General features: G+C 39.9%; 2 protein-coding genes across 4 annotated transcripts in view; one reads left to right on the forward strand and one right to left on the reverse strand.

The window, feature by feature from the left end:
• Positions 1–25,784, forward strand: part of LOC128696393 (secreted frizzled-related protein 3) — a 181,404-nt gene that overhangs the window by 100,565 nt on the left and 55,055 nt on the right. The gene's annotated exons all lie outside the window — the stretch shown is intronic.
• Positions 13,512–25,784, reverse strand: part of LOC128696388 (uncharacterized) — an 853,106-nt gene continuing 840,833 nt past the window's right edge. For all 3 annotated transcript variants that reach the window (XM_070092516.1, XM_070092515.1, XM_070092518.1), the window contains one exon: positions 13,512–16,089. In XM_070092516.1, the coding sequence (XP_069948617.1) occupies positions 15,979–16,089 (111 nt within the window). In that variant the 3' untranslated portion in view covers positions 13,512–15,978. The remainder of the gene's footprint in view (positions 16,090–25,784) is intronic.

Genomic DNA, 25,784 nt, shown 5'->3' on the forward strand with positions numbered 1-25,784 from the left:
CTAAATTGGCTAGTGTTTGATTGTGGAACTCTGTAGATGTTTATCACTCTGAGAGGTTTTTGTAGGTATTTGGATTTGAATTTAGCTATTATATATTCCCCATGTTCATCCCTTGTGCAAGTATTAGTGATACATTCTAGTTGGTCTGAGTAGTATATAGCAGTGCCACCCCCTTGTTGGTCTGGCCTACAGTTGTGTATGGCTATGTAACCAGGAATGGCATAGACATCTGTAGTATCAGGCTTTAGCCAGGTTTCAGTTAGTGTAATGATGGACATATTGGCATGCAAGGAATTTAGTAATGCTAGGAGGTCATCATAATGCTTGCTTAAAGATCTGATATTGTAGTTAAAGATAGTTATGTTGTTGTTGGCTCTGAGAAGTGCCTTTGATTGTTCTGCTGTGTAGTAATTACAGTAACTGTTTGAATCATTTAAGTCATTAAATAAGAGGTTGGTATCAGGATCAATGCTTGTAATCATAAGATTTGTAGTGAATCTATAGTTAGAATTAAGTAAAAAATAAAGTAAATATTCTAAAGCTAAAAAAAAAATAGCACCTGAATTATTTAACAAATGTAAAAATAATGAGCTAAGGTAGTTTTTTAAAGCTAAAATAAAGGAGACAATATGAAAGGGACTAAAATAATTTGTGGTGAACAAATAAAGTGATGATCAAATAATGGAGCTTGGGAATATGATAGTAGGTAGTACTTTAAAGGTAATTCTTTAAAGTTAGAATTATAATATAAAATTATAATATAAAAGGGACTAATATAAGTTGTGGTGAACAATAAAGTGGTAATCAAATAAATGAGCTTTGGAGTATAATGGCAAAATAGTGAACTTATTAACTTTAGCACCTGAGAATAGCACCTTGATTATTTTAACAATTGTGAATATATGAGCTAAGGTAGTTATATAAAGCTAAAATAAAGGAAAAAAAATATATATAAGGGACTACAATTAAGTAATGGTAAACAAGTTAAATGGACAGATAGTCACTATGAAATAATATTGGTTTAGGAGTAAGATCTGATTTGTAATATTAAATAAGTTGAGCAGTTTATTGCACAATAAAAAGTAAAAAAAAAAATGAGGTAGTTGGTACTAGCTAGCAAAAGATAGTTTTGGTACTTGCAAAAAAGTAATTGGAATATACACTAATTGCACACACAATAAAAAGTGACTAAAAAAACAAGTAGTGGTAAACAAAATTAAATGGACAGGTAAGAACAATGAATAATATTAATTTGGAGTAAGATTTGACTTGTAACATAAAATTATGAGCAATTAATAGCAGTAAGAAAGAAGTAAAAAAGTATTGGAGGTAGTTAGCATTAGCTTGTGATGAAAAAAATAATAAAAATATTAATGCACAATATAATAGTAAGGTACACTATATGCACCACACGTATATATGTATTAAGGGCACTTATCTAATATGTTACAGAAATGACAGCTTTTCTAAGGAAGGTAGAGAAATCGTGTTCGTTTGAGATAGTATATTGTTGTCCTGTTGATGTTTTCCTTACTAGTATTTTCCCATCTCGCGTGAAACACTGATGTATTTTGTTTTCCTGTTTAAGTTTTCTCAGCCTGAACAGAAGGTTTTGACGTTTTCTTGTTAGACACTCATTTATGTACACTCCATTTTTCATTGTAATTGCTGATTTAATTAGGTCCTTTCTTTTATCGTATGAATGAAGTCTGATCATTATACTGTGTTTACTTCCTGGTTTTCCTAACAATGCCACCGGCGGAACATGTGAGCGTGGCTCAGGCCGCACATTGTTTTGCACGATGACTTGTACATGGTCCTGTATTATCCTGACAGCAGTTTCTTTGCACTGAGCTTGTGTTATGTCACTTGGAATGTGTGGACTGTTTATTATAACTGCATCAGACAACTTATCTTGTTCAGTTTTGTCGTCTTGGAAATCAAGGTATCCATTTAGTCGTGTGTGCATGTTGTGATTCTAGTCCTTGATTGCTTCTTCAACCTTCATATTTATTGTAGTTATTTGTTCGGTGTGACTGGCTATAGCTGCTTTCAGAGTATTTTCTGTGTCAACACTTCCCGATGTAATCTTCTCTTCAAGGTTTTGGATCTTGTTCTCGAGGTTGGTTATCTTGGATTCTCGTCGCTCGAGTGTTGCTTTGATATCTTTGATTTCGTTTTCTAGAGCAACGATGTAGTCCTTGATATTGTCAGGAATAATCATACCTGAGTAATCATGGGTGAATCCTTTGAAGGGAGTGGAGTTGGAGGGGGAGTCAGTCATGTTTGTTGTTGTTGTTGTTCCCTGGGTGGCGGCGGTGAGGGGGGTTGATGATACACCGGCGTCCTGCTGGGTAGACAAGTTGAGTTCTAGGGTCCTTGCTGTTATTCTTTTATTACTGATGTTGTTTTTTTCTGCGATATCCTTTCATAGTATCACTGAAGTAGATACTGTGTAGCAATGGAGAAGGCTTGTTTTCTCGGAGCTTGGGTTAAGTGGTTGTCTGGCAGCGGAGGCAGAGTTTGGGTTAGCAGGGCTGTCTTCCTTACATCTTCTATTTTTGTCAAGATTTGGGTTACATTCTTAGTATTCTTGGGTCATTTTGTGGTCTACGTGGGTTCATGTAGTTGAACTTTCACTTAGGCCATCACAAGTTTTGATGAGCGATGTTTTTTGAGGAAGAAGAGCTGGTAGGATGCAGCTGCTGCCGCTGCCGCATCAGTTAATGCCTGCTAATACTTTGAAAACTGCTCAGACAAGCTGTTTTGTCTTTGCACATAAAAAAAAAGTCCACAAAAATGCACACACACTGGTTTTATGTGTGAGGAGTGTAAAACACCATTGTGTATGAAAACATGTTTAAAAGAGTTCCACAAGCTGCAGAACTTCTAGGAATATGTTCGGTGACTGTACATTGGTATATATATTATAAAACAATAGTAATAAAAAATTTGTTGTATTGTTTGTTTTTGTAAACAAGTTTTGTAAACAATATATTGATAATTATGTTTGTGTGCTTATTGTGTTGTATACAACGAGTGTATATATATACATTGCACCTTACTTTGGTCTCACAGGCCACATAGGTTATGTGAAAAAATAAAATAGTGAAAAAAACAATAAACCTTCAAATACAAGTAAACCAAGTGAGCGGCAGTCGCCGCTGTTGCCATACGCTGCTCATTTTCTGCAAACTTCACGCCTCTATATCTTGGTAAGTACTGATGGCAAAAATTTTTTTTTGGACTAAAACACTCCGAAAAATAATCTTAACATTTTCATAAGAAAAAACAACTTTTTTTTTCGAATATTTTGCGACATAGAATGAGAGTTTCAGAAAGGGGCCTGTGACAGTCAAAGGGTTAACCTACTTTACATTATTCCTTATGGGAACAAATTCATTTGGTATCGGCACTTGAACAGCCTTCTGGAACGAATTAATTTCGTATCCCGAGGTACCACTGTACAGTGGACCCCCGCATAGCGACTTTAATCCGTGCAAGAGGGCTGATTGTTATGCGAAATGTTCGGTATGCGAATGAATTTTCCCCATAAGAAATAATGGAAATCAAATTAATCCGTGCAAGACACCCAAAAGTATGAAAAAAAAAATTTACCACATGAAATATACATTTTCCTACACACAAAGAGAAGGATACATGCACAATAGTAGAGTAGTACATGCACAATATATATTGTGCATGTACTACTCTACTAAATGAAGAATAAATGACACTTACCTTATTGAAGATGCAGCAATGACTGATGAGACACTGTGTCCTGGGAGTGCCTTTTCCTCCTGAGTACTGTAGGTCCTGTTTGGCATTTTCTTCCAGAACAGGCTTTATCACACTGTGTATGCCACTACGATTCTTAAATCTCTCAAACCAACCTTTGCTGGCTTTAAATTCACCAATATGAGCACTAGTTCCAGGCATTTTCCCCTGTTGACCTGGGTGTTAGTCGACTGGTGTGGGTTGCATCCTGGGAGACAAGATTAAGAACCCCAATGGAAATAAGTTAGACAGTCTTCGATGACACTGACTTTTTTGGGTTATCCTGGGTGGCAAATCCTCTGGGGTTAATTGTTTCTTGGTATTCTCAATAAGCCACACCAACAACGGTGCTACAGCAGCAGCAGCAGCTGACGGTGGTACAGCAGCAACAGACAATGCTACAGCAGCAACAGACGATGCTACAGCAGCAGCAGACGATGCTACAGCAGCAACAGACGATGCTACAGCAGCAGCAGACGATGCTACAGCAGCAGCAGACGATGCTACAGCAGCAGCAGACGATGCTACAGCAGCAGCAGACGATGCTACAGCAGCAGCAGCAGCTGACGGTGGTACAACAGCAGCAGCAGGTGACAGTGCAGCAGCAGCTGACGGTGGTACAGCAGCAGCTGTACCACCAATAGTAGTGATGGTTGATTGGGGTTTATTATACAACCTGGCCAGCTCGGAGACACGCACTCCACTTTCATACTTATCAATGATCTTTTTCTTCATCTCTATAGTAATTCTCACCCTTATTGCTGTAGGGTTGGCACTAGAAGCTTTCTTGGGGCCCATGGTCACTTATTTTCCAGAAAAAAATCACCAAAAACACTGTAATAATACAAAATGTTCCGATTGTATGCTTGGATGTTACCGCGGAGGCTGGCTGGTAAATAATGCCACCGGCAGAACATGTGAGCGTGGCTCAGGCCGCACATTGGACATGTCTCGGACGAAGGGCAGTGAGCGGGTTTTTGGGCGGTATGCGAGGCAAAATTTTTGCGAAAACGAGCGGTATGCGGATTGTACGGTATGCAATGCGTGCGGTATGCGGGGGTCCACTGTACCTTGAAACATAATCAATATTATAAAAAACTAGTGTACATAATGTTAAACATCAAGAAAAATGTGCAAAATTACCATAATATGGCAAAATAAATGGGAAGGAAAATACAGTACAGTGGACCCCCGCATAGCGACTTTAATCCGTGCAAGAGGGCTGATTGTTATGCGAAATGGTCGGTATGCGAATGAATTTTCCCCATAAGAAATAATGGAAATCAAATTAATCCGTGCAAGACACCCAAAAGTATGAAAAAAAAAATTTTACCACATGAAATATACATTTTCCTACACACAAAGAGAAGGATACATGCACAATAGTAGAGTAGTACATGCACAATATATATTGTGCATGTACTACTCTACTAAATGAAGAATAAATGACACTTACCTTATTGAAGATGCAGCAATGACTGATGAGACACTGTGTCCTGGGAGTGCCTTTTCCTCCTGAGTACTGTAGGTCCTGTTTGGCATTTTCTTCCAGAACAGGCTTTATCACACTGTGTATGCCACTACGATTCTTAAATCTCTCAAACCAACCTTTGCTGGCTTTAAATTCACCAATATGAGCACTAGTTCCAGGCATTTTTCCCTGTTCACCTGGGTGTTAGTCGACTGGTGTGGGTTGCATCCTGGGAGACAAGATTAAGGACCCCAATGGAAATAAGTTAGATGACACTGACTTTTTTGGGTTATCCTGGGTGGCAAATACTCTGGGGTTAATTGTTTCTTGGTATTCTCAATAAGCCACACCAACAACGGTGCTACAGCAGCAGCAGCAGCAGCAGCAGCTGACAGTGCTACCGCAGCAGCAGACGATGCTACAGCAGCAGCAGACGATGCTACAGCAGCAGCAGACGGTGGTACAGCAGCAGCAGCAGCAGACGATGCTACAGCAGCAGCAGACGGTGGTACAGCAGCAGCAGCAGCAGACGATGCTACAGCAGCAGCAGACGATGCTACAGCAGCAGCAGACGATGCTACAGCAGCAGCAGACGGTGGTACAGCAGCAGCAGCAGCAGACGATGCTACAGCAGCAGCAGACGATGCTACAGCAGCAGCAGCAGCTGACAGTGCAGCAGCAGCTGACAGTGCAGCAGCAGCTGACGGTGGTACAGCAGCAGCAGCAGCTGTACCACCAATAGTAGCGATGGTTGATTGGGGTTTATTATACAACCTGGCCAGCTCGGAGACACGCACTCCACTTTCATACTTATCAATGATCTTTTTCTTCATCTCTATAGTAATTCTCACCCTTATTGCTGTAGGGTTGGCACTAGAAGCTTTCTTGGGGCCCATGGTCACTTATTTTGCAGATAAAATCACCAAAAACACTGTAATAATACGAAATGTTCCGATTGTATGCTTGGATGTTACCGCGGAGGCTGGCTGGTAAACAATGCCACCGGCGGAACATGTGAGGCTGGCTAAGGGCGCACATTGGACGCGTCTCGGACGAAGAGCGGTGAGCGGGTTTTTGGGCGGTATGCGAGGCAAAATTTTTGCGAAAAAAGCGAGCGGTATGCGGATTGTATGGTATGCGATGCGTACGGTATGCGGGGGTCCACTGTACTGTTATGCACATTAACCCTTTCACTGTCAAGATCCCCGATCTGAAACTTGTCCAGTGTCCAAGAATTTTCAATTTTTTTTTTTCTCATGAAATGGTAGAGAATCTTCTTCTGAAGGTAATAAAACAAAAAGTACAAAATTTGATTGAAAATTGACGAAATTACTCTTTCACGAATTTTGCCGTATCAGTGATATTTGCGCATCCACAATTTTTCCCACTTTAAGTTATATTTTAGGCCCATTCCATTGTTCCAGTCAACCAAATTCTCAGATATTTTTGCTATAATGTCATCACATTTTACCAACTGAACACACGAAATCACCCAATCAACTATTTCAGCTACCCAATAAAGTGGTCAGAAATAGGTAATTTGGCCAATATCATATAACTTTCAAAATATTCCAATTTCAAAATAGGATCCAGAATAAACAACGAAGGCAATCCTAGCACTAAAATAACATTTCCTCTTTTCATTAGTTAAGTTTCCAGGCTTTTACTAATTTCATTTTGATTTTTTATTTACACAAAGAATTTTTATTCACATACAAAATAGAAGATTTACTGTTATGCAATATTGTAATAATTATATAAATAATAATAGCGCATTTGTGAATGCATATTAGACCCACCAGTTGACAAGTATTGGACGAGTGACGTGATTTTGTTTACTCTCGAACATCGGCACAAATTGAACATTTCTGCTATTTTCAATCCTAAAACCAATCAGAATCATCTCTTTCTATAATATGTCTTTTACTGTATCAAATGAGACCAAGAAACTGTGAATACAACCATAAATACCATATGAATGTACACTGCAAAGTTGCCATTTTAAACCAAAAACAGTGACAGTTTTTTTTCCTCATGCACTGCGTTCTGCAGGATTTTTTTTTATGTGGTGCACACTTACCACATCAACCCATTCTCTCATATCTAGGCTCAAAGTTATCACTCACAGCTTATGTGAGTGAGCTGTGCTCATCATGTAGTACTACTATGTCACGGCCAGTAATCTCAAAGGCTTAGTACTACAGCACAGTCAGTGAAAGGGTTAATGCCAACATTACCATTGAGTGATAATTTTTTGCCAACTCAGTAAACTAAAACCACAGGTTTTCATCTTTTTGTTTTGGTAATCATAGCATGTAGGAGAAAGGGAGATTACTTTCTAGTGAAAGTATGCCTTAGACAGGGATGTGTAATATCACCATGGTTGTTTAACATATTTATAGATGGTGTTGCAAAAGAAGTACATGCTAGGGTCTTGGGGAGAGGGGTGGGATTAAATTATGGGGAATCAAATACAAAATGGGAATTGACAGTTACTTTTTTGCTGATGATACTGTGGTTCTGGGAGACTCTAAAAAGTTGCAAAAGTTAGTGGACGAGTTTGGGAGGGTGTGTAAAGAAAGCCAGCTGAAAGTGAACATAATAAGAGTAAGGTGATGAGGGTATCAAACAAGCTAGGTAAAGAAAAATTGGATATCACATTGGAGGGAGGGAGTATGGAAGAAGTGAATGTGTTCAGATATTTGGGAGCAGATGAGTTTATGAAGGATGAGGTTAGCCATAGAATTGATGAAGGAAAAAAGGTGAGTGGTGTGTTGAAGTATCTGTGGAGACACATTATCCATGAAGGCTAAGAAAGGAATGTATAGGAGTATAGTGGTACAAACACTCATGTGGGTGTGAAGTATGGGTTGTGAATGCTGCAGCGAGGAGGAGGAGGCTGGAGGCAGTAGAGATGTCGTGTCTAAGGGCAGTGTGTGGTGTAAATAATATGTAGAGAATTTGTAGTGTGGAAATTAGGTGTGGAGTTGATATCAAAATGGTATACAATACGGACAGGTTGGTAAGACTCACAGGCAACAGTTAGGCATCTTTAATCTGAAATGTTTCACTTACACAGTAAGTTTCTTCAGTCGAGTACAGAAAGTAGGCAGGAGCAGTAGAGATGTGAAGACGATATAATCAGCCAGAGTGGTTATTGAGGTGGTTTGGTTATTTAGAGAGACTGGAGCAAAATAGGTTGACTTGGAGGGTGTATAAATCTGTAGGGGAAGGGAGGAGGGGTTGGGGTCATCCTAGGATGGATTGGACATGCAGCAAGCATGTGTGAGCATGTTAGATAAGAGTGAATGGAGATGAATGGTTTTTGGGACCTGATGAACTGTTAATGTGAGCAGGGTAATATTTTGTGAAGGGATTCAGGGAATCTGGTTAGCCGAACATGAGTCCTGGGGGTGGGAAGTACAATGCCTTCACTTTAAAGGAGGGGCTTTGGATATTGGCTGTTTGGAGGGACATCTAAACTGTCACATCTGGGCAGCTCTGCAAAGACAATGATTATGTATGAATGATGGTGAAAGTGTGTGTTTCTTTTTTAGGTCATCCTGCCTCAGTGGGAGACGGCCAAAGCGTTTAACCCTTTCAGGGTTGGTGCCGTACTAGTACTCGTAAATTCTAGCACCTTCAAATCTAGCGAGAGAAAGCTGGTAGGCCTACATATGAAAGAATGGGTCTATGTGGTCAGTGTGCACAGAATAAAAAAAATCCTTCAGCACACAGTGCATAATGAGAAAAAAAAACTCCGACCGTGTTTTTGGTTTAAAACAGCGACTTTGCAGTGTATTTTCGTATGCTATTTATGGTTGTATTCTAGTTTTCCTGGTTTCATTTTATGGAATGGAAGACATATTACAGAAATTGAGATGATTTTTATTGGTTTCACAATGAAAAGTACCTTGAAATTGAGCTCAAAGTAGCAGAAATGTTCAATTTTTGCCAAAGTTTAAAAGTAAATAATTCATGCCATGCATCCAATACACGTCAACTGGTGAGTCTAGTACTCTTTCACAAGTGCGCTGATATTATTTATACCATTTCTACACCATTTCTACACTAATGCAGTAGTCTGCATAACAGTAAATCTTCTATTTTTTGTGAGAATAAAAATTCAAAGTGGAAAACAAAAGAAATGTAACAGAGGCCTGGGGACGTGACTAATGAACAGAGGAAATGTTATTTTAGTGCCAGGAATGTCTGTCTTGTTTATTCTGGACCCTATTTGGAAATTGGCATCTTTTGAAATTTGTGTGAAATTGGCAAAATTGCCAGTTTCACACAAATTTCAAGTGGTCCGAAATTGGCAAAATTGCCAATTTCGGACCACTTTATTGGATAGTTGATATCGGTAAGTGGGTGGTTTCTTGTACTGATTTGATAGAAAAAATGGAGTTCTAGCAAAATAGTTATGATTTTTGTCGACTGGTACATTGGAATTGGCCGAAAATAGCGCTCAAAGTGGGCAAAATCGTTGCTGCATAAACATCATCGAGACCGCTAACCTCGCGAGAGCATAATTCCGTAAGTTTTCCATCAAATTTCATACTTTTGGTGTCATTATGATTGGGGAAAGATTCTCTATCATTTCATAAGAAAAAATATTTTTTTTTTTTCCAAAAAATTTCCAATCCTGAGAACAAATTTAGGAGAGGGCCTGCCAACCCTGAAAGGATTAAAAAAAAAAAGTTCTGCTTAGAAAAATATTCGCTCTCAAAGTGTCCTTTGTTTTTTAAAGTTTGCCACATGAGGGGAAATAAAATGATGGGGCCTGCCATAGAATTTGTGAGGATTTTAAACTATGCCTGACATGTCACTCTATTTTTTTTTCTTACATGTGACCTGACTAAATCTTCATTACACTCACATGTTTTGGCTATGTACTTTATAAGTCTTCTGTTGTCCTGTTATTTTTACTATCCTTTGATAATGTGAGAAATCATGAATGCCCTTATTATGCATATTGTGACATCACCTGTTTATGATGGTCTTAAGCCTACAACTGTCGAGACCCTAAATCCTCAAGTGTCTGTGTCACAAAATATTAAAAAAAAATATTTCAACTTATGAAATGATAGAGATTTTCCTGATAGTAACGACACCAATAGTATGAAATTTGATGGAAAACTTAAGGAATTATGCTCTCGCAAAGTTAGCGATCTAGGCGATATATACACACAGTCAATTTCACCCACTTTGAGCCCTATTTTCAGCCAATTCCATTATTCCAGTCAACCAAACTCATAGCTATTTCTTTAGAATTCCATTTGTTATATCGATTGAGTACAAGAAATGTTTGCCCATTTACCAATTTCAACTACCCAATAAAGTGGTCAGAATTTGGCAATTTGGCCAATTTCACACAAATTTTAAAAGATGCCAGTTTCAAAATAGGGTCCAGAATACACAATGCAGACATTCCTGGCACTAAAATAGCATTTTCTCTGTTCATGGGTCATGTCTCCAGGCCCCTCTTTTATTACTCTTGCTTTCTATTTTGAATTTTTATTCACATAATGTAGAAGATTTATTGTTATGCAGACTACTGCATTATTGTAATAATTGTATAAATAATGTCAATCCATTCGTGACTGCGTATTAGAATGCCTCTTAAATTTAGGGAAAAATCGAACATTTCCGCTACTTTGAGCTCAATTTCAAGGTCCTTTTCTTCGTGAAACCACTCAAAATCATCTCTATTTCTGTAATATGTCTTCCATTCTGTCAAATAAGACCAAGAGAATGAGAATAAAGCTACAAGTACTATATGAAAATACACCTCAAAGTCGGCGTTTTAATCCAAAAACACGGTCAGTTTTTTTTCTCATTATACACTGCATGCTGCACGATTTTTTTATACTGCACACACTGACCACACAGACCCATTCTCTCACATGTGGGCGTACCAGCTTTCTCCTGCTTGATTTGAAGCTGCTAGAATTTTGGCGTATTAATACGTCACCGACACTGGCTCATAAGACATATGTATATACGACACCGACAGTCAAAGGGTTAATGGATGCCACATGACCCTTCAGAATATTCTTGGTAAGTTTTCCTAATCATGCTCCTTTTGTTTCCTTAGTTATCTTCTGCATTGATCGAGTCACATAAGCTTAAAATTCTGCTTAATTTTAAATAAAATTGTTTTAATGAACATGTTTTGCCTAAATCTCTTTTGCCAAATTGACTTCTTGGTATGAAAGATTGCCCTTTTGATAATATCGTGAGACTTATTTTACAGAAACGTGTTGAAATTACTAAAATTTTAGAAAAGAAGGCATTCTGAATATTGACATCCAAATAATATTGCTTTAATCAGGGTATACAATAAACTCTTGTGAGTTTGTAATGAACTCAAAAACAAATTAAAATGCAAGTTAGACAATCTAATTGGAAAAAGTGACTGGAATATACATGCTAATAACAGCTTTGTAATTAACTTGTCAGATGAAACATTAACCCTTTCAGGGTCGGCAGGCCCTCTCCTAAACTTGTTCTCAGGGTCGGAAATTTAAAAAAAAAAAAAAAAAATATAATTTTTTTTTCTCCTGGAATGATAGAGAATCTTTTCCCGATCATAATGACACCAAAAGTATGAAATTTGATGGAAAACTTATGGAATTATGCTCTCGCAAAGTTAGCGGTCTCGACGATGTTTACGCATTAGCGATTTCGCTCACTTTGAGCCCTATTTTCGGCCAATTCCAATGTACCAGTTGACAAAAATCATAATTATTTCGCTAGAACTCCATTTTTTCTATCGAATGAGTACAAGAAACTACCCATTTACCAATTTCAACTATCCAATAAAGTGGTCCAAAATTGGCAATTTTGCCAATTTCACACAAATTTCAAAAGATGCCAATTTCCAAATAGAGTCCAGAATAAACAAGACAGACATTCCTGGCACTAAAATAACATTTCCTCTGTTCATTAGTCACGTCCCCAGGCCTCTGTTACATTTCTTTTGCTTTCCACTTTGAATTTTTAATCTCACAAAAAATAGAAGATTTACTGTTATGCAGACTACTGCATTAGTGTAGAAATGGTATAAATAATATCAGCACACTTATGAAAGAATATTAGACTCACCAGTTGATGTGTATTGGACACATGGCATGTTTTGTTTTTGGTAAAAATCGAACATTTCTGCTACTTTGAGCTCAATTTCAAGGTACTTTTCATTGTGAAACCAATAAAAATCATCTCAATTTCTGTAATATGTCTTCCATTCTATAAAATGAGACAAAGAAAAATAGAATACAACCATAAATAGCATATGAAAATACACTGTAAAGTCGCTGTTTTAAACCAAAAACACGGTCAGAGATTTTTTTTTCCTCATTATGCAGTGTGCTGCAGGATTTTTTTTTCTTATACTGCACACACTGACCACATAGACCCATTCTTTCATATGTAGACCTACCAGCTTTCTCTCGCTAGATTTGAAGGTGCTAGAATTTATGTGTACTAGTATGGCACCAACCCTGGCGTGCAAGCCGTACTAGTACGGCACCAACCCTGAAAGGGTTAAATATGAACACAACTGCTGCTCTAGGTTTTGGTCAGTTTTGCAACCACTCAAAAAGTCAATAATTTGTAAGTTGCAAAACAAATTTATGGCCACCAATCCTTCTTTGCTATACATGTATGAATTAATCGAAACACCCAAGTCAGGTAATCTAGCCAGACCCATAATTATCTTCATTGGCTCAGTTGCCCACATATTATTCTGATGGCTAGTAGGTATACTGAGCCCAGTTGTAGGCAAAGTTTCTAAGTTTAATGTTAAGAATAATGTATTGATTTGATTTACAAACTAAGCATCATGATTGACTGAAATTATTACAGTATGCTTAATTTTGATGTCACATCGTTGTTCACAAAAGTGCCAGTTGATGACTCATTTTTGCATCTGAAGACCTCTGTAATTACGATTTACCATTGCCTGTGCCAACAATCATTGAACTTGTTAAATTTTGCATTGTTGATACAAAATTTGTGTTAATGACAAGTTTTACAGAAATCTGGTATGGCAATAGGAAATCCTCTCACCAGTCCTTAGCAGTTTGTGGAATCATTTGAAACAAAACTGCTTAACAGAATTTTTCTTGATAAATCCAAATGATATAGATATGTGGATTACATTTTATGCTTAATGCCCAAGAATACAGATATAGCCAATTCCTACTGCAATTAGTCTAGCTCCACCCATATGTTTAATGTTGAGCTTGAATGAAATAACTCATTGCCTTATTAAATGTTTTAATTATTAAGGGAACTAAGAATTTAAATTCAACATATACAGAAAACCAACAAATAATTTCTCTTATGTACACTAGAACTGGACAAGAGTAATGCTTTGTTTATTCATGTGAGAGATTTTACCCACCCTATTGATTTTGGCCCTTGCAGTTAAGCGCTTCTTTTGATTATAATTATAATAATATTGATTTTGAAAATGCCATGAAGGTTGTATCAAGCAGGTCCATGGTTGAGCAAAATATAATTAAATCAAGCTGCATAAAAAATAATATTGATTGCAATATAAATATAAATTCTGGGATGTATAAATTAATTTATATATACAGTTGACCCTTAAACAATGCGGGGATTAGAGGCGTCGATAACCCCCGCGCAGTCAAAAGTCCACATATAACTTTTGACTCCTCAAAAACTTAACTGCTAATTGCCTACTGTTGACTGGAATCCTTACTGATAACATAAACAGTTAATTAACACACATTTTGTGTATGTATTATATACTGTATTGTTACAATAAAGTAAGCTAGAGAAAAGCAAATGTGATTAAGAAAATCACAAGGAAGAGAAAATGCATTTACTTTACTGTATTTATCAATACCGTAAGTTTACATTGTCTGTTTACAAGATGAATCATCTGTCTGTCAGTACCTACATCAATATTGTCTTGTATGATACAAAACCCTTGTAGATATAATAAGTACAGTGGTACTCCGAGTTTCGTACAGCTCCCAACTCGAACAATTATGGAAGTGTATTATTGTAACTGCTTTTGTAAGTGTATTTTTGGGGGTCTGAAACAGACTAATCTAATTTACATTATTCCTTATGGGAACAAATTCATTCAGTAACAACACTCGAACAGCTTTCTGGAACAAATTATGGCAGAAACTCGGGGTACCACTGTATTACTAACACTAGACACCAAAAATGAAACAATAACGTGAAAAAGAAATTCATATTTATTTATGATTTAATATTGCAGCATTACATATGTTTAGATTTTTTCGACTATGAATGGAACATATACGATCTGTGTGGAGTGTGTTTAGACAGGAGTGAATGGAGACAAATATGTTTTGAGACTTGAGCTGTTGGAGTGTTGTGAAGGGATTCAGGAAAACTGGTTAGCCAGACTCAAGTCCTGGAGGTGGATAGTAAAATGCCTGCATTTTAAAGGAGGGGTTTTGGATATTTGCTGTTTGGAGTGACATTTGAACAGGAGGTGTGGAGTTACTAAAAGTATTACTCAGAGGGCTGAGAGGGGTTGCTGAGGTATTTTGGTCATTTAGAGAGGATGGAGCAAAATAGGTTGACTTGGAGGGTGTATAAATCTGTAGTGGAGGGGAGGAGGGGTAGGGGGGTCATCCTAGTAAAGGATGGAGGGGGTAAAAGAGGTTTTCTGTGCAAGGGGCTTGAACATACAGCAGGCATGTGTAAGCATGTTAGACAGGAGTGGAGACAAATGGTTTTTGAGACTTGACCAGCTGTTGGAGGTGAGCAGGGTAATATTTTGTGAAGGAATTCAAGGAAACCAATTAGCCAGACTTGAGTCCTGGAGGTAGGAAATACAATGCCCGCACTTTAAAGCAGGGTTTTGGGATATTTGCTGTTTGGAGTGACATATGAACTGTCATATCTGTGTGCCTCTGTAAAGACAGTGATTATGTGTGAATGATGGTGAAAATGTTTCTTTCTTGGTCACAATACCTTGGTGGGAGATGGCCAGTGTGTTGGAAAAAAAAAAGTATGTTCACAGATTTCAAGCATGTGTGTACTCGCCTATACATATGTGGTTGCAGAGTTAAAATCTTTGGCTGTACACAAGCGCAAGCACACCTATCAGTTTTGTCTCTCGTCAACATATGGGGTTTTCTTTCAACACGGAAAAGTGTTCATTGCACTCTAACAACTATCATTACATTCTTTTGTTTGGAGAACTGTCTTAATTTATTTGTGACATCTAATGTGGTGTGACATACAGTATAATTAATATGAGTTTTAAAAAAATAATGGACATAATATAGTTAGGATATATGAATGACAGCAGATGTTAGCCCTACATACAGGTTAGGTGGTTTTGTAATCTAGCATAACAGAATATACATCATTAAAGTAGTTGTTTTTTATTGTCTGTTATGAAGGTGGCTGATACAGTAGGCACATCAGGTAAGTTATTCCATACTATTGGAGCTTTAATTTACAGACAAAATTAAAAAAAAAAGGGTTATTTCTTGCAGATGTGGATAAAACCTCATATATATGATGAAAGTTTTTCTTTTTCAGGCCACCCTGCCTTGGTGGGAATCGGCCGATGTCTTAATAAAAAAAATATCAGCTTATACCGTTTGTAAGTGAAGGCTATCTTTTCCTTTAGTTTTTAAATAATTTCACCATGAATGTGAGGATGACTTGCTGTGATGTATAGGATGCTGAGGTTTTGGAGGATATTATTACAGCCACCTAGAACGTTGATGCTTCTTGGTCTTTTTCCTTGCATGTTGTTCCTCCTCCTCCTCATCTTCATAGTCTTCTTCCTCTTCCAATTCATCTCTACTTGAGCTCTGAAAAAGTTAAGGAATTAAAAGGTAAAAAGCAGAGTGTGATGAAGGCTCAATGAGTAGGACAGCTAGCACATAAGGCTGTAGCAAACCCTTGCACAGAAGCTCTCCAAACTTTCTTCAGCACTGAGGAGCTCTTCTGTAAATGTTTCATAAAACTTGTGTGGGGGAGTGATGAGTAGAAAGGCATCATATGTTCCACCAAACTTAGAATAAGACATCTTGAGGGAGGACCTTGGTGCTTGTGAGGGGACTCTTGATAAAAGGAACTCCACCTTGATTTCCTATTCAGATAAAATTCAGATTTAGCACTACTCCTCAATTATAAAAAAAAAGAAAAATACTGAAATTTGAGCTTGGTGTATCATAAATCTGCTGGCATACAAAAACAGGTACAGTGGGCCATTGGCTATCGGCTGTTCTGGATATTGGCCAATTCGGTTTTTGCCCGCTTTTTGAGCCGAAATTATATCCCGGTTATTGGCCATTATTTTGGAGATTGGCCGTATTAGACGCGTCCACCTGCTGCATTCGTGAGTCTGGTTGTGTGTCTGGGTGAGGAAGATTCCGCATATGATTATGCATTGTTTTTGTGGTTATTGATTGAGTGCAACTGCAAAATAAGCCACCATGGGCCCAAAGAAAGTTCCTAGTGCCAGCCCTTTGGTAAAGAAAGTGAGAAACATGATAGAATTCAAGAAAGAACTCCAAGCAAAGTACGAAAGTGAAGGAGGAAGAAAGAGGGGAGAATGTGCCTTCTTCAATGATGCGGCGATTCTACGATATGTACGATACTAAAGCAGCAGGAGTCGATAAAGGATGTAGCGCCAGCCAGCGATAAAGTGTAGCATTAACAGTGTAGCAAGAAAGTTAAGCGGTAGAAAAAGGACGACATGAAACTGACTCCTCCAATGTTGGTACATAGGGCCAATGACAATAAATGCCGCCCTGCGTATCTTCCACCACCCTAAACCAGTGCCAGCATCTCCTCCAAGGTAAGTGTAAATATTTCTTATTTATAAATTACGTACATTGTTTCAGTGTGAATAGTGGTGGTGGCCTCTGCTGCCGCCACCACCACCACTATATGTACGGCTTATGATGTCAGTGGCCCTCATAAACCCAACAACACCACCACCACTATGTAATGACATATTTTATTCATTCTAGAGTATATATCATGTTTCTATCTTAATTAATATTGTTTATTATGTCATATTAGATAAATTGCGATAGATAATTAAGCATCATATTTAAGCATTTTATCCTGTCTCGAAACAATAAACTCGTCTCCCTCTCCTCTCCTCACTGTTTTGCATACACCAACAAGACTCTTCAATAAAGGTAAAAATTATTTAAATGTTCATTTATCCATTCCATTTTTTTTTGCTAATATTTTTGGGTGTCTGGAATGGATTACCTCTTCAAGGGGGGCTCCTTGGCGTGGTGAAGAGGTTCTTGGTCTGAGGAATTAGACCTGTCGGTCTCCTTCCTCAGACTGAACCTAATTACCTCCCAATCCCCCCTTCCCTATCCCATCCTCCCCTTTTCCCTTTCCTCCTCCCCCTCCCCACCCCTCCCTTTTGCCCTTCCTCTTTTTGGCCTTTGGGATTTTTCCCACAGGCGTGCTAGTTCCTAGGTTCTTGGTGGTGGCGTAGTTTGCTGTGGAATCTGGGTCGCCTGGGGATGTCCCAATCTCTCTCCGGTATCCCGGAGAGTGGCTTTGGGTGTCTTTCAGGCAACGGGTGTATCTCTGGAAGCCACCTTTCGGATTCCGGGGGTGGTGGCCGAAGGAGGTATGCTTTGTGGTGGATATCCAGCCGCCCTCTGTTTTGTCCACTGAGGTAGCTCGGCAGATGTGAGGTTGCTATCCCGGATTGCTAGTTTACTGGCATGATGGGTATGGTATGGCACGGGTTCCATGCTGCATCTACGGTACTTACGGTGCTGAGGTCCTCTTGGGCGCAGAGGGAGATTTCTGGCCCTTTCATTCCTCCTAGGAACTATCCCTCCCCGGTCCCCCCTTTTTTTATTCTTTTTTTTATTTTTATTTTCTTCTTTCTTTTTTTCCTTCAAAACAAAAAGAAGGAAGTAACCTAACCATGGCAGCCCTAGTCCATGAACCTGATTCCCCCGGGCCCCTTCTTGATACCGCACCCTGTTCTGACCCCGCCTCGTCTTTGGACCACTCTTCGGACACTCCTCATACCTCTGTACCTCTTGCCGGTGCTGTTTCCTCACCCGCTTCAGGTACTGAGGTCTCGACTGACTCCTTTGATTTATCTGACCTCTGCTCTCCTTTGACTATGCTTCCGGCCTCTCCCTCTACAGTGTGGCAATTTTCGAATCGCCGGCCCGTTCCACGTCGGACCAATTCTGGTCCCATGCCTAAATGCCAACGACAGTTACCTGCTGATGATACTTCTCCACCTTCTCATTCTTCTCAGAAAAGATCAACACGTCCTGCACTCCCTCTCCACGCTCAGTTTCAGACTGCACAATGGACTAAATTCTTCACTTTACGACCGACTTCCTCTACCGCCTATCTTTCCGACCACAGTATTGGCAAGGCACTCCTACGCCATGTTGGTAAAGATATTTCTTTTCATGCTCTTAAGAGCGGTACGTGCATCATCACTGTACAGAATGCTACCCAAGCTCATGATCTTTCTCTTCTTTCCCATATAGATACTGTTCCTGTCACTATTGAAAAACATCATTCCCTCAATTCTTGTAGTGGTACCGTCATTCTGCCCCATACCATAGTTCAACAAAATTTCCAGACATGTGGCATTGACATTCTTGAACAGCTGGAACTCCAAGATCTCCCAATCCGCAATGTAGCTCGTTTAACTTTTGACAGCCGTGAACTCCCATCCTCAGTTTATGTAGCAGGACATTGGTTACAAGTTCGAAAGGTGATCCCTACACCGCAACAGTGTAGAAATTGCTGGCAATTTGGCCATCCAGCGAAATATTGCAGATCCATAGCCGAATGCCCAGTCTGTGGTGCCGATGACCATTCTAATACGTCTTGCAATCGACCTCCCTCTTGCCTTAATTGTCATGAGGCTCACCCTTCGTACTCTCGCCATTGCCAAGTCAACTTAAATGAGCGGGAAATCCGTTACCTCAAAGAGGCAGAAGGTCTCCCTTATGCCATGGCAGTTTCTCATCTCCACCTCCGAGGGAGACTACCTCGTGTTTCTTATTCCCATGTTTCAAAACGTCCCCCCACTTCTGGGGTCCCATCTTCTGCAGCCTCCTCTGTGGTTCCCTCTCCCATAGTCACTCCTGTATCTAATTCCTTTGCTGTCCTAGGCTCAGACATCCCTACTTCAACGCCTCAGTCTGTTCACGCTTCTTAGTGTTCTCCCTCACAAGCCTCAGTATCGACGAGACCTCGTACGACACCTCCTCGCAATCGTCCCTCTACTTCTCAGAAGTCAAAAAAAGGTCCTTTAACCCCTCCTTCCCTACTTCCACCTCCTCATTTTACCTTCCCTGTCTCTGTACTGGGTTCTTTCCCTCTCACTGGCTCTGTTACAAGTGTAGAGGTTCACCCTTCTCCTCGTACTATACCTACCTCCCCTGTTCCCTCCCAGGTTTCTTCCTCTTATGCACCTCCCAGGTTTCTGCCTCTTCTGCCCCCTTCCATACTTCTTCTCCAGTTCCCTACACCCTTTTGCCCCCCCTACCTTGGTACAGTCCATTACCGTTCCAATCTTTACTCATCCTGCCCCTACCATCTCCGATATTGTCTCCCATACGACGTCTCTGAATTCCGAAACACTTGAAGCAATCTCTGAATATATTGCAGAGACCAAACCATCAATGAACACTGATCCACCCTCTGTTCCTTCTCTCTCCTCTCCTCCATCTGCGCAACTCCTTTCTTCACAGCGCACCGTTCCTTCGCTGCTTGAACGTTTTCCGCTGCCTCTGCATGTGGACTTTTCTAACCCCTCTAGTCCGTAGGAACCCTTACCTGCGGATTTCAAGTATCTTATCATTGCCAATCATGGCCTATTTACGGTGGAATATACGTGGTCTCAGGGGTAATCGGGGTGAGCTTCAGATGTTACTCTCCCAGTTTTCCCCTGTTGGTGTTTGCTTACAGGAACCAAAATTACACTCTGCTGTTATCTCTCCCATCTCAGGCTATAATTTATTGTATTCTTCAGATCCTTTTCCTGATGGGACCTTTAATGAAAGTGCCCTTCTTCTACGCACTGATATTCTGTACCATCAGCTATTTGTTCATACTTCGCTGCATTACACAGCAGCCCGTATCCACTTGCATAGGTGGTATACGCTCTGTTCTTTATATCTCTCTCCTTCTCGGGCATTACCTATTCCAGATTTTGCCTTTATTGTTTCGTCATTACCGCCACAGATTCTGTTACTTGGCGATTTTAATGCCCATCATTTCTTCTGGGGAGGGTCTCACTGTGATTCCTGTGGCATTCAGTTAGAGGCTTTTCTTGCCACCCACCCCCTCCATGTTTTAAATACAGGTACTCACACCCATTTTGATCCTTGGACTCATACTTTCTCTTGCATCGATCTCTCAGTCTGCTCTTCCTCCGCTGCATTAGACTTCACTTGGTCTGTTCTCCCGGACTTACATGACAGCGATCATTTCCTAATCATTCTTACTTCCCCTTCATATTCACCACCTCTTCGCATCCCATGCTGGCAATTTGATCAGGCAAATTGGAACCTTTACTCACACCTAACTGTTTTTAGAGAGGTTCCTTCTTCGTCCTCCATTGATGAGCTTTTACACCTCTTCTCGTCCTCCGTTTTAACCGCAGCTTCTAATTGTATACCCCAAACTTCGGGCAGGCATTCTCAGAAATGCGTGCCTTGGTGGTCTCCTGCTTGTGCTCATGCAGTACGTTTGAAACGCGCTGCATGGGGCAGGTACTGGTACAATAGAACCACGGAGAGACTTCTTGATTTTAAGCAGAAGCGTGCGATCGCTCGCCGTGTCATCCATGACGCTAAACGCACTTGCTGGCGAGATTATGACTCCACCATCACCTCTGCTTCCTCTATGAGTGCAGTCTGGAAAAAAGTACGAAAACTGAGTGGTGAATATTCTCCTGACCCGGCTCCTGTTCTGCGGGTTGCCGGTGTTGATATAGCGAACCCACTAGATGTTGCCAATGAAATTGGCAATCATCTGGTCCGTATTTCTCAGGGACTCCATCTATGCCCCTCGTTTCTTTCCTCAAAGTCTGCCAGAGAGTTAGCACCCTTGGACTTTTCTTCTCTCAGAGAAGAACAGTATAATGTGCCTTTTACACTTCAAGAACTGGAGGCAACACACTCAGCTTGCCGATCATCGGCAGCTGGGCCCAACGACATTCATATTTGTATGCTACAACATTTACATCAGTCAGCCCTTGCAGTCCTATTACGCCTTTACAATCTTATTTGGTCACAAGGAGTTCTTCCACAGCTGTGGAAATCTGCCATTGTTCTCCCTTTCCGCAAACCAGGCACTACGGGACATGAAGCCTCCCACTATCGTCCCATTGCTCTTACCAGTGCAGTTTGCAAAGTGATGGTACGCCTGGTAAATAGACGTTTAGTGTGGTATTAAGAGACACACAACAGTCTCTCCACTCGTCAATATGGCTTTCGTAAGGGATGTTCTACCATAGACCCCTTACTACGCTTGGATACGTATGTTCATAATGCCTTTGCGAATAACCACTCAGTTATTGCCATATTTTTTGACCTTGAGAAGGCACATGACACAACTTGGAGGTATAATATTTTAGCCCAAGCCCACTCCTTAGGCCTTCAAGGCAATCTACCATCCTTCCTTAAGAACTTTTTAACTGGCAGGCATTTCCGTGTTTGGGTTAATAATATGCTCTCCCCGGACTTTATCCAAGCTGAAGGTGTCCCCCAGGGATGTGTTCTGAGCACAACACTTTTTCTCCTTGCTATTAATGATTTGGCCTCTAGTCTTCCATCAAATATTTGGTCATCACTCTATGTTGATGACTTCGCTGTTGCCTGTGCAGGCGCTGACTGTCACCTCATTACATTTTCTCTCCAGCATGCAGTCGACCATGTTTCTAATTGGGCCACCACACATGGGTTTAAATTTTCCAGCACTAAAACCCACCAAATTACTTTCACTAGACGCTCTGTCATCTCCGATCATCCTTTGTACCTCTATGGCTCCCGTATCCCTGAACGTGATAGTCAAGTTTCTGGGCCTCCTCTTTGACCGTAGGTTATCCTGGAAACCTCACATTACCTCTTTGAAGGCAACTTGTCACAGCCGGCTGAACCTTCTTAAAACCCTTGCTCATCTTTCATGGGGAGCTGATCGTCGAACCCTCCTTCGCCTACATTCCACCCTCATTTTATCGAAACTTGATTATGGTGACCAGATCTATTCAGCGGCATCTCCTGCTACTCTCTCTAGCCTTAACCCCATTCATCACCAAGGATTATGTTTATGCCTTGGTGCTTTTCGCTCTTCCCCTGTCGAGAGCCTCTATGCAGAAGCGAACCTTCCATCCTTATGCGATCACCGTGATGCCCATTGCCTTCGCTACTATGTACGCTCTCATGATCTCCGCAATCCTTCCATTTATAGAATGGTCACTGATATTAGTAGACATTCTTTATTTGTTCGCCGCCCCTGTTTACTTCGTCCCTTCTCTCTTCGCCTTCATTCGCTCTTGTCTTCTCTTCAATTACCACCTTTCTATGTTCATGTAGCATCTCACTTTTCCCTACCCCCTTGGGAAGTTCCAGCTGTTCGAGTCTGTTCTTTCTCTCTCCCTTGCTCGAAAGCCCAACTGTCTATGGTCGCTTCCCGCTCTCTTTTTCTTGACCACTTCTACTCTCATTCTCATGCCATTGCTGTGTACACAGATGGCTCTAAGTCTTCTGACGGCGTAGGATTCGCAGCAGTGTTTCCGGACAGCATCGTACGAGGGCATTTACTATCTTCGGCTAGTATTTTTACTGCTGAATTGTATGCCATCCTTGCAGCACTTACCCGTATTGCATCTATGCCTGTGTCATCATTTGTGGTTGTCTCAGACTCCCTTAGTGCTTTACAGGCTATACAGAAATTTGATACACCTCACCCCTTAGTCCTCCGTATCCAACTTTGGCTATGCCGCATCTTTACATGTATTGTTTTTTGTTGGGTCCCTGGTCATGTTGACGTACAGGGCAATGAACAGGCAGACACTGCTGCGCGGTCAGCAGTACATGACCTACCAGTTTCATATAGAGGTATTCCATTTACGGACTATTTTGCTGCAATATCTTCCCACCTTCACACCCATTGGCAACAACATTGGTCTACTATGCTCGGCAACAAACTTCAATCTATTAAATCGAGTATAGGTTACTGGCTGTCTTCTTATCACCAGTGCTTGACTTAGTTATGGCAAACAATGAATCCCTTGTTAATAATTTAGAAATTTCAGAGGAACTGGGTGCTAGCGACCACAAATCAATTACATTTAGCATTGAATGGAAGTACGATAGTAGCGATAACTCAGTAACAGTCCCAGATTTTTGCTTAGCAGATTATGATGGGCTTAGAGAACACTTATCATCTGTTGACTGGGGTAACGAAGTGAGCTATCAATATGACAGTTTTCTGAACACTATACATGCTGCTCAAAGAACGTTTATCCCATATAAAGAAATTAGATCAAATAGAAATGACCCAAAATGGATGAATAATAGGCTCAAATATCTACTAGGGCATAAGAAAGGAATTTATAGGCGTATCAAAAGAGGTGAGGGTCATCTTATGAATCAGTATATTGACATTAAGAGGGACATTAAAAAGGGGATAAGAAAAGCTAAAAGGGACTATGAAATTAAAGTTCTTAGGGATTCTAAAACTAACCCAAAAAGTTTTTTCCAGGTCTATAGAGCAAAAGTTAGAGATAAGATAGGTCCCCTTAAAAATAACTATGGGCACCTTACTGACAAAGAGAATGAAATGTGCTCGATTTTTAATAATTATTTTCTCTCAGTTTTTACACAGGAAGACACTAACAATATTCCAGTAATTAATTTTTATAGTGGGCTAGAAGAAGATAAATTATGTAACATCACAGTCACTAGTGAAATGGTTGTGAAGCAGATAGACAGACTGAAGCAAAATAAGTCGCCGGGTCCTGATGAGGTTTTTTCAAGGGTTCTTAAGGAATGCAAAATGGAACTCTGTGAACCATTAACTAATATTTTTAATTTATCTCTTCAAACAGGTGTAGTGTCTGATATGTGGAAGATGGCTAATGTAATTCCTATTTTTAAAACAGGGGACAAGTCGTTACCGTCAAATTACCGCCCAATAAGCCTGACCTCAATTGTAGGCAAATTACTAGAGTCAATTATAGCTGAGATTATAAGAAGCCATCTCGATAAGCATAGCTTGATTAATGATACTCAGCATGGATTCACAAGAGGCCGGTCTTGTCTAACTAATTTATTAACTTTCTTCAGTAAAGCTTTTGAGGCTGTTGACCACGATAAAGAATTTGATATTATTTACTTAGATTTTAGTAAGGCTTTTGATAGAGTTCCACACCATAGACTGTTAAAGAAAGTGGCAGCTCATGGCATTGGGGGAAAAGTGCTCTCGTGGATCGAGTCATGGCTCATTGACAGGAAGCAGAGAGTGTCCATAAATGGGGTTAAATCCGAGTGGGGATCTGTAACAAGTGGCGTTCCACAGGGATCAGTCTTGGGCCCGTTGTTGTTTATAATATATATCAATGATCTTGATGAGGGAATTACTAGTGATATGAGCAAATTCGCCGATGACACAAAGCTAGGTAGGATAATTGATTCAAACGTAGATATTATGGAACTTCAGGAGGATTTAAACAAACTCTATTCTTGGTCAGAAAAGTGGCAGATGCAGTTCAATGTAGATAAATGCAAGGTTCTGAAGCTTGGGAGTGCCCATAACCCTAGTACTTATAAGTTAAATGATGTAGAACTTAGCCATACAGATTGCAAAAAGGACTTGGGGGTTATGGTGAGCAGCAACCTTAAACCAAGACAGCAATGCCTAAGCGTACGTAATAAGGCAAATAGATTACTGGGATTTATATCAAGAAGTGTAAGCAACAGAAGTCCAGAGGTCATACTGCAGCTTTATACATCATTAGTAAGGCCTCACCTAGATTATGCAGCTCAGTTCTGGTCTCCATATTACAGAATGGACATAAATTCGTTAGAAAACATTCAGCGTAGGATGACTAAATTAATACATAGCATTAGAAATCTTCCTTATGAAGAAAGATTGAAGACTCTTAACCCTTTGACTGTTTCAGGCCCCTCTCTGAAACTGTCATTCTATGTCGCCAAATATTCAAAAAAAAAAAAATTATTTTTTCTTATGAAAATGTTAAGATTATTTTTCTGAGTGTTTTAGTCCCAAAAAAAAATTTTTGCCATCGGTACTTACCGAGATATAGAGCCGTGAAGTTTGCAGAAAATGAGCCGCGTATGGCAACAGTGGCGACTGCCGCTCACCCGGTAAACTTTAGTTTACTTGTAATTGAAGGTTTTTTGTTTTTTTCACTATTTTATTTTTTCACATAACTTATGTGGCCTATGAGACCAAAGTAAGGTGCAATGTATATATATACACTCGTTGTATACAACACAATAAGCACACAAACATAATT

This window comes from Cherax quadricarinatus, chromosome 39 (genome assembly GCF_038502225.1).
Source record: "Cherax quadricarinatus isolate ZL_2023a chromosome 39, ASM3850222v1, whole genome shotgun sequence".
NCBI classification, from domain to species: Eukaryota; Metazoa; Arthropoda; class Malacostraca; order Decapoda; family Parastacidae; genus Cherax; species Cherax quadricarinatus.